Source organism: Mustela erminea, chromosome 2 (genome assembly GCF_009829155.1).
Source record: "Mustela erminea isolate mMusErm1 chromosome 2, mMusErm1.Pri, whole genome shotgun sequence".
NCBI lineage: Eukaryota > Metazoa > Chordata > Mammalia > Carnivora > Mustelidae > Mustela > Mustela erminea.
The window spans coordinates 57,483,274-57,498,727 of NC_045615.1; the positions used below are offsets into that span (position 1 = coordinate 57,483,274).

The 15,454-nt window shown below is 38.5% G+C and overlaps 1 protein-coding gene across 2 annotated transcripts in view; it reads left to right on the forward strand.

The window, feature by feature from the left end:
- The window catches only part of METAP1 (methionyl aminopeptidase 1), a 66,739-nt gene extending 59,007 nt beyond the window's left edge, over nt 1-7,732 (forward strand). For both annotated transcript variants that reach the window (XM_032332968.1, XM_032332969.1), the window contains exons 10-11: nt 1,288-1,353; nt 5,935-7,732. In XM_032332968.1, coding sequence (XP_032188859.1) covers nt 1,288-1,353; nt 5,935-6,098 — 230 coding nt within the window. In that variant the 3' untranslated portion in view covers nt 6,099-7,732. The remainder of the gene's footprint in view (nt 1-1,287; nt 1,354-5,934) is intronic.
- The last annotated feature ends 7,722 nt before the right edge of the window (nt 7,733-15,454 follow it).

The following is a 15,454-nucleotide window of genomic DNA, read 5'->3' on the forward strand; positions in this document are numbered from 1 at the left end:
ACCCTACATTTAGAATGTATTTTAAAGTAATTCTTTGAGGTAGATTGTAGAGCAGGTACAGATTTTTTAAAAAGTACTTAGTATAGTATCTGCAGTACTATAGTCAATCAGATAAGGTATATTTGCCGAATGAGGTATGTTGAGAAACTGAAACCATGAGTCAAGTTGAGTGGGAGTTGTAACTTTTCTAGAATAATGAGTCAGTGGCAGAAACAGGAGTGGAACTAGATTTCTCTGTATCAGCACTGTCTGCTCATAATGTATTATGAGGCACATATGTAATTTAAAACTTTCTTGCGGGCATATTAAAAAAGTAAAAAGAAATAGGTGAAACTAATTTAATGGTCTATTTTATTTAATACAGTGCATTCACAGTGGCAGTATTTCAACATTGGGTCAGTGTAAAAATGATTGAGATTTGTTACATACTTTGTCTTTGAGATTGACTCGTTTTTTATACTTTGGGCCGGTACCATTCTGACCGGCCTCTTTGCAAACACTCCTTGGCTTGGTGCACTGACTGCGGTGGGACAGCTTGGCTCCAGAGGCCTTTATCCTTTTCCTTTCTGTGACACCACGCTGACACTCTTGACATTAAAAAAATATACCTATATCCAGGGATTATGACCAGTTCTTTATATGTAGTAAGTTGCAGTCACTGGGAAAGAAGGTTCATGGGATTAGAAATAGAAAGTCAAAATTATGTTTTGCCTCTCAGATTTTATGACTATTTACAAACTCCTGATTTTAAAATCGGCAGTAAGTGTATTTTGGCAATACCTAAGATAGTGGGGAACAGCATAGTAGCTGTTCACAAGGAAGATGTGCAGGTAAAAACGTGTGGGTGAGTTGAGACCATACCCAGGAAGAATGGTGTTTAGTAAATGCAGTCTCCAGAGTGCATCTCCAGAAGTGTCCTTTCCTGAAGTCCCCATGGTGAGGGTAGCCTGAAAGCCAGTGCCTTTGCCATCTGGTGGTCAGGCAGAGCAAGTGCAGTCTCTCGTTTGCGGATGTTCACATCCGTTCTTGTTTTTGAATTTGAACTTTAACCTGGTTCTCCATTTTCGTCTGACATTGTCTCCAAAGGTCTGTCCCTATTATTACCTTTTAGCCTTTTTTGGAGGATGGCAGGTCTGGATACTGGAATTCATAGTTGTGTTTCTCATGATGGTCCTGAAAAATACTCTTCATATTCACGCACAATGTGTACTCTTACCAATGAGCTGTTCAGGAGCACACTGTTGAGTTTCTGCTATGTTTTGAGAATTTTATTTTCTTTAATTTCAGAAAATAAAGCAGTTGGAGTGATGAAAGCCGGCCACGTATTTACAATTGAACCAATGATTTGTGAAGGTGAGAAAAAGGGTTGCTGTAATGTCTTTTAATTGTATATAACCAATTGTATTGGTTATTCATGATCAGATTAGTAGTCTGCTCTGTTTATTTTCTTTTTGGTTTATTTCCGCTTCTGTCCCATCTCAAGCTCAATTCAATATCATGTAGAGAACTGAGACTTGTAAGGGTTGTCAATAAAGCAATCCTTTCTGCCTGCTAATTCTGCTCTAGTAGATGCTCAAGTACTTGAATCCCAATCCCTTTCAATGAAAGACTCTATCAAGGGTGGTGTTGTTGACAGTCCCGAGTTTCCACCGTGCGGAGTTTGCATGGTGAGGGTCCAGGTGGAGGAAAGAAGTAGTAGAGCCATTCACTTTGAGACAGACACGGGTATATGTTTAATTCTCCATGCGTGAGGTAGGTGCTGTCCCCATTATGTAGAAGAGCAGACTGATCCTTGTCTAAAGTCACGAGCTAGTTATGTGACAGAGTTTGTCTGACACTAACCTCAGGAGCTGTTCTGCCCCTTCAGGTTCTGTGCTTAAGCTGTCTGAGGAAAGCACAGCCCAGACAAGCTTAGTGGTGACAGATCGGTGCCCTCACTGTCACTGGTCCCCATGGCAGGCTTGTGCTCATGATGAAGACCCAGTGACGTGATTAGGATTTCTCACCCAGAAGCTCATGTGTTCCCTTCATCTTTCTTCTCAGCCAGTTCTCTGCTGGGATTAGGGGTTGCAGTGAGGCAGTGGGGCCCTTGTGTCCTGGGGCCTCACTGAAGGATACCTCCTTTCTGGATCCTTCCAGTCTTTTTTGTAACCTGATCTTGGGAGTGACATCCCATTATTTTTGCCAGATTGCACACTTAGGAGTGAGTCACTGAATCCAGCTCACAGGCTGCTTTATAACATGGTACTTTGCTGCCTTTTCTGTAAAGTGGAAATGACATTCTTGAACCTGCCAACTCCCCAGGGCTGCTCTAAGAATTGAGACGATTTATGGTAGCACAAAATACCTTGTGTATCTTAGAGAGCTATACAGATGTAAGGTATTGTTTTTGTCATCCTCATGGAATAACAATGAAGTTCTGATCACATGGAACCAATTGCAAGGGCAGTAAGTATGTTAGGCAAAGGCAAGGAGCTCAGTGGAAAGTGTTTTGGTCATGCACCTGTTTTCGTTAACTGGCATGTAGTTGGTGAGACACAATGTGATATTTCCAGGTATAAGCAAATAACTTTCCAAGGACTCTGGTCAGATAGTCATCAAATTATAATGCATATACTTCAGTGTAGCTCAGTGAGGTTAAATCCTACCTCTGGAGTGGAAAGTTTCAAATCCAAGGAGGAATTTGTATTTTCTCAGGATAATATCCAGGCATGTTTTACTTGACATTAGTGTAAAGAACCTGATTTAAGCAAATCACAATAAAGTCAGAGGAGTATTGTATCTTAAATCAGAAGGTGAAAACGTTACTCATTACATCAGAAAATACCCAATCACTTGTCTTTAGATGTTTGACAAAGCCTGAGTTAACTTTCTTCAAGCTGCCTCATATTTTTTCTTTTTAGGCTGGGATTTAGTATTGCAAAAGTAGGTTACTTCACTGCAGAGTTTATGTTCTGGGATTTTACTGAGTCACTGAGACCTAATCTTTGATAAAGATTACTCAGAATGAGGGATGTATTGATTTTTTGACCTCTAATTTGGAGACAAGAAAGTAAATCTCTATAAACACAGTTTGATAGCAATATCCAGAATTGTAGCACTTTCTCATTTTACTTCTGCCTCTCTCCCCTACTCTCCTTTTCTCCCCCCTGCCATTCTTTCATTGTCTTGGGGCTGTTTTCACTGTCCCTTAGTTTCCTTTCTCTAGTCTTAGCCCCTCCCTAACCTCTTTTGCCTCACTGTAATTTCTTAACTTCCCTCACCAATCTCTTAGCCCTGTCTTCTGGTTAACAGGGGTGTATGGCCCACAGAAATTGCACAGCATAATCTGTTCTCACCATCTGTGTGCCTGCCATTTAAAAATAATATCAGGAATTAAGTGGTATAATAGAAATAAATAATAGAATAATAAAAAGATTATATTCTTCACACTATGCATTGGCTGTAGTTTAGTCAGATGCCAAAGTTAAACCAGGAAAGAGCTAAGTTCATTAATTCAATTTTTAACTCATAGTTCTATAATGAGTGGTACCAGTATGTTTTCTAAAATGAAACCCAGTGCCTTTATTTTGGAAATACCATCTTGATTTGATATTTGGGAGGTATAAAAAACCTGAGATTATAACATATCCAAGGAAATTTAAAATATCATCATTACTTCATTGGACTAAGGACCAAAATCAAGTTGGAAGGACTAAAACAGTTGAAGTATAAATAGGAATCTTCATTATTATTACTGAAGTATAGTTGATGTACAATGTTATGGTAGTCTCAGGCATCTGGTAAACATACTGATTGGACAGTACTGTATCAGTGCCCATCGTGGGAAGTAAGTATAGTCACCATCTATCACCATATAGCATTACAATATTATTGACTGTATTTCTCATGCGGTACTTTTCATCTCTGTGATTTGCTTATTTTATAACTGGAAGCTTGTACCCCTTAATTCTCATTATCTATTTCCTGCCCTCCCCCACCACATACCGACCCTCTGGCAACACCAATTTGTTCTTTGTATTTAAGAGTCTGTTTGAGGGGCGCCTGGGTGGCTCAGTGGTTTAAGCCACTGCCTTCGGCTCAGGTCATGATCTCAGGGTGCTGGGATCGAGTCCCGCATCGGGCTCTCTGCTCAGCGGGGAGCTTGCTTCCCTCTGTCTCTCTCTGCCTGCCTCTCCATCTACTTGTGATTTCTCTCTGTCAAATAAATAAATAAATAAAATCTTTAAAAAAAAAAAAAGTCTGTTTGATTTAAAGTTCATTTGTTTTGTTTTCTAGGTTCCACATAAAAGTGAAATCATAGGGTTTTTTTCCCTTTGTCTGACTTATTTCATGTAGCGTAATACCCTCTAGGTCTACACATGTTGCAGCAAATGGCACAATCTCATCCTTTTTTATGGCTGTGTAGTATTCAATCATGTATGTATACCATATCTTCTCCATCATCTATCAGCAGACACTTGAGTTGCTTCCATGTCTTGGGTATTGTAAATAATGCTACAATAAATGTAAGGGTGTATGTATCTTTTTGAATTACTGTTTTTATTTCTTTGGGTAAATACCTAGTAGTAAAATTACTGGATCGTATGTCATTCTAAATTTTTGAGGAAATTCTACACAAGTTTTCACAGAGGCTACACTAGTTTGCATTCCTACCAACAGTCCATAAGATTCCCTTTTCTCTGTTCCCTTACCAGCACATGTTTTTACCTTTTTGATTTTAGCCATTCTGACATGTGTGAGGTGTTATCTCATTGTGGTTTTGATTTACATTTCCCTGATGCCAAGTGATGAGAGGGAGGGAGAACGCGAGAGTGGGAGAGCTTCAGAGGGAGAAACAGATTCTCCACTGAGCAGGGAGCCTGATGCGGGGCTTGATCTGGGGACTCCAGAATCATGACCTGAGCCGAAGGCAGATGTTCAACTGACTGAGTCACCCAGGCGCCCTTCTTCTGCCCATTTTTTAATTGGATTATTTGTGTGGGGTTTTTGTTGTTTTAGTGTATAAATTCTTTTCTTTTCTTTTTTTTTTTAAAGATTTTATTTATTTATTCGACACAGAGAGAAGGAGAGGGAACACAAGCAGGGGGAGTGGAAGAGGGAGAAGCAGGCTTCCTGCTGTGCAGGGAGCCCAGTGTGGGGCTTGAGCCCAGGACCCTAGGATCATGACTTGAGGCAAAAGGAGGCGCTGAACGACTGATCCACCCAGGCAACCCTGGTGTATAAAATCTTTATGTATTTTGGATATTAACCTCTTACTGGATATATCATTTGTGGATCCTTGTCCCATTCAGTAGGTTGCTTTTCTGTTTTGTGGATGTTGTTGTTTGCTGTGCAAAAGCTTTTTATTTTGGTGTAGCCCCAATAGTTTTTTTTTTTTTTTTTAAGATTTATTTGTTTATTTGAGGGGGATGCAAGGAGAAGAGCAGAGGGAGAAGGAATCTCAAGCAGACTCCGTGCTGAGCGCAGAGCCCAAGCCAGGACCCAGTCTCATGACCCTGAGATCATGACCTGAGCCAAAACCCCAGAGTCGACACTTATCCCACTGAGCCACCTGGGCCCCCCCCCCCCACAGTTTATTTTTGCTTTTGTTTCCCTCATCTGAGGATACAATTCATAAATATGTTGATGAGGCTGATGGCTAAGGGATTACTGCCTATGTTTTCTTGAAGAAGTTCCGTGGTTTCAGGTCTTACATTCAAGTCTTTTATTCATTTTGAGTTTATTTTTGTGTGTGGTGTTAAGAACACGGTCCAGTTTCATTCTTTTGCATGTAGCTGTCCACCTTTTGTAAGTAGGTGTCCTATAGTGAATTTCTAATTGTTTCTTGATATCTCAGCATATGGGAGTACATGGAAATACACTTACCTCAAGAGTTTGTTGAGAAAACTTGAGTGATAGAATTAAGAAACTGTTCTTGTTTGTATGTTTAAGGTGGATGGCAGGATGAAACCTGGCCAGATGGCTGGACCGCGGTGACAAGAGACGGGAAGCGGTCTGCTCAGTTTGAGCACACCCTGCTGGTCACAGACACGGGCTGTGAAATCCTGACACGGCGACTCGACAGCACGCGGCCTCACTTCATGTCCCAGTTTTAATTCCTCCTGAGATGGCGCATCTCGATAATACCTTCTGGCTGTACTATGCATTTTATAGAGAGTACAGAATGGAAGAGGAAAATTTTTATTACTTGTTTTGTTTTGACTATAGATAAGGAAGGACTCCACCTTTGGATGAGTGTCCTCCAGAACTTGTCTCGGGTCTGGAAAAGCTGAGAAGAATAAAGGAGACATTCTCAACTCTTTTCAGTGCTCCCCTGTCCCTCCAGAAATCTCTGCACCCCCGTTTTCTCACTTGGCCTTTGAGCACTTTTTACTTAAACCTGCTTCTAGTTGCTTTTATCACTGCCACAACTGGGCCAGCAAGAGCCAGCTGTTCTCCAGGTGAATGTGGAAGATGAGAATCCTTGAAACTTTAGCAACATATGTTGTTCCAGATTTTTTTTTATTATATATGTATGGAAATATATATGTATACGTTTTAAATTCCATGTATGTAATTACCGAACACTATATGACCTGGGTTTGTGTTGATTCTGCTCTGACAGGGTGATATGCTGTCATAAGTGGACCGATAGTTTGCAGTGATTTATTTCCCAGTTGGGAATTGGCCTCCCTCTTCCCCATGCTGATTATTTACCCTTGTAATTGTGTGTAAGGAAGCACTCAGTCAGTGAGACTCTCTCTCCAATGTGGACTCTGTCAGTGAGCGGATGTGGCAAAATTCACTTTGGAAAAGGGTTGTCAGCTTTTTAAAAATCTAGTTTATGGCAAAAATAGCCATGCTTCAGATGCTAACCGACTGTTGCAGAGCATGAGAATTTTGTAAATGTTGCTATTTCAGACCTCTGTTTGGTCGAAATGGGAGGGAGAAAGCTCCCTTTCTTCCCTTCTGTTTTATTTCAAGGGCACACCTTGGAGATATTCAGAGAAGGGCGAAGGTTGCACTGTGGAGGTTGATGGGAAGAGACAGTTCTGAAATCTCTTTAGCAGAGTTAAGTCTGGTGGACTATTAGCTTCTGACATTTAGTAAACTTGGTACTGATGAAGAAAGGAACTTCTTTTTTGAGACTGGACTGTTGTTCCCTTGCGGTAGAGGTGCAGCTGTCCTTGGTGTTTTGAAAACACACTTTACCTTTATGTAGTTGGGAACCTCCTTAGAAATGACCTCAGCTGCCCAATATCTGTGTTCCTTTCAGTAGTTCAGTCCAATGGGAGTGTATCCAGTGAACACATATCAGGTCAAAGTTACTGTCATTGGAGCGTACTTGATTACTGGGTATCTGGTAACTTTCTTTAAGATAATTTGATACCACTGACATGTTAAAACAAGAACATCTTTCCCAGAGTGCCTCAGACCTTTATTGCTTTAAAATAATTATGATAATGTTTTCATTACTTTTATTATTTTAATGATTTAGTGAAGTGACTGAATCTGGTATAGACTTTTGGGGGTATGTGTGTGAAGTTTTTTATCAAACTGTAATATTTGTGAATGGAATGCCTTGCAATATGAATGTTAATATAATGTGTAAAGGGAGATTAAAAGTTTGAGTGATTATCTCACTGTGTAGTCATTAACTTTGCTGCATTTGTTGGGGATTTCAGAGGGCAGTGATGGGAATAGGGTGGGTGATTTCATAATCTCAAATAAACTCCATGACCATTTGAGTAAAAAAGATTCCATTACTGTGTCTGTTTCAGCAGAGTCTATCAGCAGCATTTGAGATGCAGCCATATTTTTGAGAGCTAATTTTAAGATCGAGTGCTGAATATTTAGGGGAGCATCTTATGTACTGATTGTGAAATTAACAGTGAGGGCTTCTTTAATGTCTATCCTTAGAAAATAAGCTCAAGGGGAAAAGGTCTTGTTGGGATAGTTTTGGAAAAGATAAACCAACACATTGGTGATGATGCTTTTTTCGGTTTGGGAGATTTCAAAACAATATGGACTCTAGTCTAAATGTAAATATCTAATATCATATTTCTTAGATTTAGATGAAAACATCAAGTTATATCATTCTGCCAACTTTTCACCAAAATAAGTCAGTAAATTTAAGTTTCCATTTTTTGGTGTTAACTTTTAAAATAATAAATATATATTTTTTCCTGCTATTCCTCCATCTTCCTTGGGATTATAATTTAGAAGCAGGGAAACATGTTTGCCTTTTATCTTCATTTTATGTTTTTTGCTGATAGAATGGATTAATGTACATTAGAACCCACACACTGACACTTCTATACCATTTGCCACAGGTCAAAATTAATAGGAAGAGGGTTAGGAATTGTTTGCTATCTTAGCTTGATTCCTTTGTCCTGTAACCACATTTGGCTTTTCTTTCTGTTAGGTGAAAATAGAAGGGCTTGGGCTTCACTTGGCTAAGGCCCCCCAAATCACCCTCCTGGTATCTGCTGTTACTTCTTAAAAAAATTTTTTTTTTTTTACTTCCAGCCTTTTATTTTGAAAATTTTCAGATTTACATAAAAGTTAAAAGTATAGTACAATGAAATATCCTAAATCCTTTCCCTGTGTCCAGTGCCCGTTACTTGGCTGCATCTCTCTCTTGAGGCACTTCTTTTGAAAGAAGTTGCTCCGTACTTCTTTCAGTACTATTGCAGCCTGTCTGTTACAAGGTAAGCACATTTCCTGTCTGATCATAAGACAATTATGGCACCCAAAGAATTTAACATTGATACAGAATTCTCTTAGAGTACACATTCAAACATGAGTCTCAATTTTTTGCTAGTGTTCTTTAAAGCTTTTCTTCTTCTGTGAAAATCCAGGATCCAAACCCATGGCATTTGGTTGTCCCATATCTGTAGTCTTCTTTATTATAGAACAAGCCTAACTTTTTGGGTGTTTTATGAAATTGACACTTAAGCCAGTTAGCTTGTAGAATTATGTATTTCTCTGTTTCTCATGAGTAGGTTCAGGATAAATATTTTGGCAGAAGAGTCAGCTGATGATATGCAGCATGTCTTTTTCATGGTATCACATCAGGAGACACAATGTTATTGTCACATTGCCAATATAAGTTCCGTCATTTGCCTTGTCCGTCTTTCCATTTTAAGGATATCTTTTCTTAAGAAAATAATCTGGGAGGAGATATTTGGAGGTCATTTTGGTATCCTGTTCACTCCATGGTTTTAACATTCATTGATAATCCTTGCTGGGGTACATTATTTTATTATACTGGGGACTGTAAGTTGAGATTTTCTAAGTCTAGCATTCCATCTACATTATTAGCTGTCACTCTTTTACAAGGAAGCATTTTTTTTTTTTACCCTCCTATGCACTGTTTTTGAGTATCCATATGAGCTCGTCAATTCATAAAAATTCTGTAAACATCAATTCTTATAAATCAGTTACTGTAATTGGGCCAAATTTGGCCAGCAGAAGCAACTTTCAGCTTATTCATGTGTCATTTTGACCTGTGCCTACTGGTCGTTGCATACTTTCTTGCTTTTTTCCATAGCAAGGTGTATGTTTATCATACAGTTTTCCTTTCCCTCAGTGGGACAGGCTGTTTCTCCAAGGAACCCTGCTTCCTTTTCATCGGAACTGCTATTTGGAATTCAAGATCTGGGTACTACTGGTTGTCACTGTTTCCAGTCACTTTCAGGGAACTGAACAAGGAAATGCATTTAAAAAAAATAAATAAATCATGAGTTCATTCTGATACTTTTTTTTTTAATCTTTTTTTTTTCTAAGATTTTATTTATTTATCAGAGAGAGAGAGGGAGAAAGAGCGAGCACAGGCAGACAGAATGGCAGGCAAAGGCAGAGGGAGAAGCAGGCTCCCCATTGAGCAAGGAGCCCGGTGTGGGACTCGATCCCAGGACGCTGGGATCATAACCCAAGCCGAAGGCAGCTGCTTAACCAACTGAGCCACCCAGGCATCCCCATTCTGATACTTTTAAATCTACCACTAATCTTCCTCACCTTTCCCTGTTTCATATTAGTATCTGCTTTATCCCATGGTGGGAACTTTGGTTCTCAATAACATTAATATTTACTTATTTGCTTGAGTCTATAAGACATGTAAAATTTAGAATTACTCTATCAAAACCACTACCAACAATGAACCTAAGTACAAAATTTGTATTATTTTGTGATTTTTACTAACTTGGAACATGACTCACTGTGAGAGTACAGAGTATTGGTTTAAAAATTACATGAAGCAATTTTTTTCCTACTATATTCAAAATTTCCTAAACTGAGCTACTTTTTTAAAAAAATGTTTTTAATTAACATATAATGTGTTATTTGTTTCAGGGGTAGAGGTATGTGAATCATCAGTCTTACACAATTCATAGCACTCACTATAGCACATATTCTCCCCAATGTCCATGACCCAGCCACCCCATCCCTTCCATGCCCCTCCCCTGCAGCAACCCTGTTGGTTTTCTGAGATTAAGAGTCTCTTACAGTTTTCCTCCCTTGGTGAGCTAATTTTAAACAATGAATACAGTGAATGTTGGGGGGAAAACATATAGTAGGAGGAGTTGGGGGGGAATATTTTAGTGGTCTGGGAGTTAGAAATACTGGAACTGTTTGAGGTAGTGTGATACGATTCTGTCTACATTTGGTGTTTGACTTCTACCAAACTCTAGCTATAAGAGGAGCAAATTATACCACTTTGTAATGTGGATATATGGCCCATTTTGCAGCAGAGAAGAAAATCTGGACATTGATGCCTTAGGAACAAATTGTTTCACAATGTAGGCTACATTATGCTAATATCCTAAAGGTTTTTAATATGTTGTTTCATTTTAAAAAAACGCGCAAGGAAAGGTTAGCTTAGCACAGGCTCTGGGGAGAAATTAGCTGGCTCTCCCATGTTTGAACTCTGAGCAGCAAGCAGCCTTTGGTGGCATCCTTCCCCCCTTCCTCTTCTTCCTTTTGGTGTTAAGTATGACAAAGAAGAATGGTGGTGTGTATTTGGTTATTTTGAGAAAAAGGAAGCAGGAATAAGGTGGCCTTGGCTCCCTGTTACCATTTGCTTTTGGGGAACTGTGGATGAGCAAAAATAGAACTGTCAGTCTATGGCGATTCTGTGGTTATATTAAAAAATGTATCAAGGGACGCCTGGGTGGCTCAGTTGGTTGGACGACTGCCTTCGGCTCAGGTCATGATCCTGGAGTCCCGGGATCGAGTCCCGCATCGGACTCCCAGCTCCATGGGGAGTCTGCTTCTCCCTCTGACCTTCTCCTCGTTCATGCTCTTTCTCACTGTCTCTCTCTCAGGTAAATAAATAAAATCTTTAAAAAAAAATAAAAAATAAAAAATGTATCAACACTGGTATATCTTATTCAGATGTGCCAAAAAGTCAAGTCAGTAGAACACTTGAGGGAGGGCTTCCTGGAAAATTACCAGTAATATGTTTGTTATAGCTTGAAGTATTTCATTAACTTTTTAAAAAATGGGTGTTTAATCTTTTTACCATTGTAAAGTTTTCCGGAGAGTAATGGCTTACATCTCCTGAGTGCTTGGCTCTTTTACTGTTACCCTAAGAACAAACAGGCTAACACTTTCCAAAACCTGTAGATACATCTGTACTTTGGTGTCACAAGAAGAGCACAAGACCAACAGTCAGGACCCCAGGGCTCTGATTTCTCTAATTTTTTACTTGGTTGCCTGACTAGGACAAATCATCGTGCTTCTCTGTGGAGACCTCCAATTTGTGGAATAGTAATCATAACTTAGGAACTGTTTTATTCTATGGATAATATGACTATAAATTTCACATTATTTCAATACCTGGGTCAGGGGTCAACAGAAAACGGTAGATTTTTTTTTTTTTTAAATCAAGATTCTATTTATTTTTGAGAGAGAGAGAGAGGGGAGCTAGTGGGGGGAAAGACAGAAGGAGCCTGATGCGGGGCTTTACCCCAGGGACCAAGACCTGAGCTGAAGGCAGATGCTTAACTGACTGAGTCATCCAGGTGTCCCTCAGGGTAGAAAAAAACTTTATTAGTAAATCTGAGCCCTGAGTGATTCAGAGGAAACAAAATAGCTGAGGATAAGAACATTTAGTATGAAGATGTGTAATTTAGAGAAAGAGCAGTAGATATTTTAGAGCCCATTTTCACTGTTTATGTTGCTTCATATAGCCTGGTTTTGTTAGTCAAGGACATTTGAGTCCATTCTGAACTGGCAGTGGTTCTTTCTCCTTTCTTGAAAAGAACATGTGCAAAATTTATCTCATAAGGAATTCTGGTATGATGTCCACCTTGATAAAAACCAGTCTGCTTAAAAGTCATCCCACCTGCTTTGTCTCAGAAAGAAAAGTTCTACCAAAGCAATTTGTATAATGGAGGACTTTGTTTGTCCCTGTTCGCTTCGTAATTACTTCTTTAAAGACACAATTCCCTTAGTTCCATGCATTTATTATCGAAATATCTCTTTAAATATAATTTATAAAATGTTTTCCAAATGTGTTTGTAGTATACTTTTTCTAAATCTGATCTTGTGTATTAACTGAAATAAATTTGGCTGAATCCAGAGTTGGTCTTTTTCCCGGGTCACAAAGTGACTCTAGGCCCAAAGGGACTGTCAGTTACTTTAGGACTTTGATCATCAGTGTAACTGGCAGATTGGTAGCCAAGCAGAAAATGTTCTGAAGAATTCTGTGCATGGAAAATATGTTCCCTCTGTTTCCAAATCAACAAATGTTTTCAGAATTACCAGCTATGTATACTTTTGCATTCAAATGGGATAAATGGAAATAGCATTATGTTTATTTTTTGGAGCATTGTTTGTTTGTTTTAATTTGTACACACATTAACTGGTTCCCTGTGACTTGTTCTGGATATAATGCAGTTTTTTCCTGCCTCCATCCCCTAAAACCTCATCATTCTAGATGTTCCTACTTTATAGGTTAGTTTTCTGCATGTAATAAAGAACTTATTCTAAGTCAGACATGTCTGTCTTTAGACATCTTACTCTAGTGAACATTAGTAGGGTTAAATAAAAAGAATAGCACAGCATGCTGAAAATGGATATGCAAATAAGATTTGAAAAATATTAGCTAGGTATGGTAAAAATTTTCAGTGAAAAAGATGCTTAGTTATTTTTATTTTATTTTTTTGAGAGAAAGAGTGTGAGTGGGGGTGGGGGAAGGGCAGAGGAAGGGAATCTCAGGCAGACTCCCTGCTGAATGTAGAGCCTGATGCGGGGGCCAATCCCAGGAGCCATGAGATCACAACCGAAACCAAGAGTTGGATGTTTAATTGACTGAGCGACCCAGGAACCCGTAAAATTAGTTGTTAATACTGTAAAATTTTAGGTACTTAAATTAAAAATACATTTTACTAGCTTTCATGGAATATATAATGGGTTAGCCATTTGTGTTAAAATTATGTATCTGTCCAAGAAAGCAGTTTAAGATACTTAAAAAAAAATTCTCAACAATACTTCTAAAGTGGTAGACTCCTAATTTTGGGCAATCAGGGTAGATTTGCTGACATGCACACAGTGAATAGATTTTAGCCATGTTTTATCTATACCTTCTTCAAAAGCCAATAACTTCCTGGATGCCACCCAAAAGGTTATATTAAAAGGATCTTGAAAAAGCTTTATAGTCCCATGATCCAAGAATCTTTATAATAAGGATCTTATAAACTTGATTGTTTCTACTAGTTCCTTGAATAGACAATTGTGCTCTCAGCCAGGAAATGCCCCTACTTCTTAAACTGAATTAGCTGGCTCTGGAGTATGTACTTAACTGTGACAGAAATAAAAGTAAACTAATTGGCCAGCTACAAGAAATGGAGTTAATTATTTTATATTTAAAAATGGCTTTACTTTCTCACACTGGGGAACATAAAAATGCCATCTCATTTGTGTATACCTCATGTATTAGAAAAGCAATGGGGAAAAAAACTTTTTAAAGAATTATTAGCTCTCCATTATTACCCTACATGTCCATTTTCTTAGTGCAATTGCTCAAGGTAATAATATACTTGGTTCCTGGAAGTCTAGGCTATATCAAACCTGATTAAAAGCCTATTTCTGAAGCTTTGGTAGAAGCTAGTTTTAATTTCTTCTTTTGGTTTTCTCAGGGCAATAGTTTGGGACTATTGGGCCCCTAGTGTACTCTAGCCCTCTAGCTAAACTGCCTACAAATGCACCAAAGATCCAAAAAGGAGAGGGCCTGACCATAACTGCCACTTTTCTACTTTTCAGTCAACTAGATGGTGCTCCAGAAACACAACCTTTTTTTTAAAGATTTTTTATTTATTTATTTGACAGAGAGAAATCACAAGTAGATGGAGAGGAAGGCTGAGAGAGAGAGAGAGGGAAGCAGGCTCCCTGCCGAGCAGAGAGCCCGATGTGGGACTCGATCCCAGGACCCTGAGATCATGACCCGAGCCGAAGGCAGCGGCTTAACCCACTGAGCCACCCAGGCGCCCAGAAACACAACCTTTTTATAGGAGCAATTAAGCCGCATTGATCGAAAGTATTAAAACAATAAAAAAAGCACATGGGTTCAATCCAACCAGAAGAGATTAATGTGCATGGCATATCCAATGTGTTGATACAAAGACAGTCTGCAATATGCTTTGTGTAGTCTGAAAGGATATGTATCAATGCTCTTATATGTACTGAAACTTCTGGGAAGATAATATAAACTTAACAGCAGGCAACTACGTGTATTGTGGGAGGGGAGTGTTGCTCTTCTTATATAGTTTTCTCTATTTGAATTTTCTAACTCTTGGATACATTGCTTTTATGTTTTATTTTTTTCTATGTCAATGGATTACCTGGATGGGAAGATTATGAATCATTTTTGCTTCTTTATATTGCTTAGGATAAAAAAACATAAATGTTACCTAAGAGCACCACAAAAAGACTGATACATTTGCCTCTATTAAAAATAAATATAAGATATCTTAAAGATATAAGATGGATGAAGGGTTGGCATCTATAGTAACTCCTAAAAATTACTCGGAAAAAGATAACTAATTCAATAGAAAAATGAGCAAAGTATGTGAATGAATACTTCACAAAAAAGAAAATACAAATGTATAATAGTACTTTAGTAACTGAGGGGAAAGCCAGCTAAAGCAACAAAATATCATGTCATGTCCATCTCACTTGCTAAAGTTTTCAGCCATTCTGAGGAACAATCTGGCAATTTCTAGTCAAGTTAAGATGCGCTAATCCAAGGATATATAGCTGACTCTTGAACAACACAGGGGTTAGGGCTGCTGACCCTCCACGCATTTGAAAATCCACATATTACTTCTTACTCCCCCAAAACTCGACTAACAGCTTATTTTCAACTGGAAACCTTAAGAAATAGCTGATTAACATATTTCTTATATAAGTCTTATAAGTGGTATTCTTATAACAAAATAAACTAGAGAAAAATATTAAAGAGAAAATACAT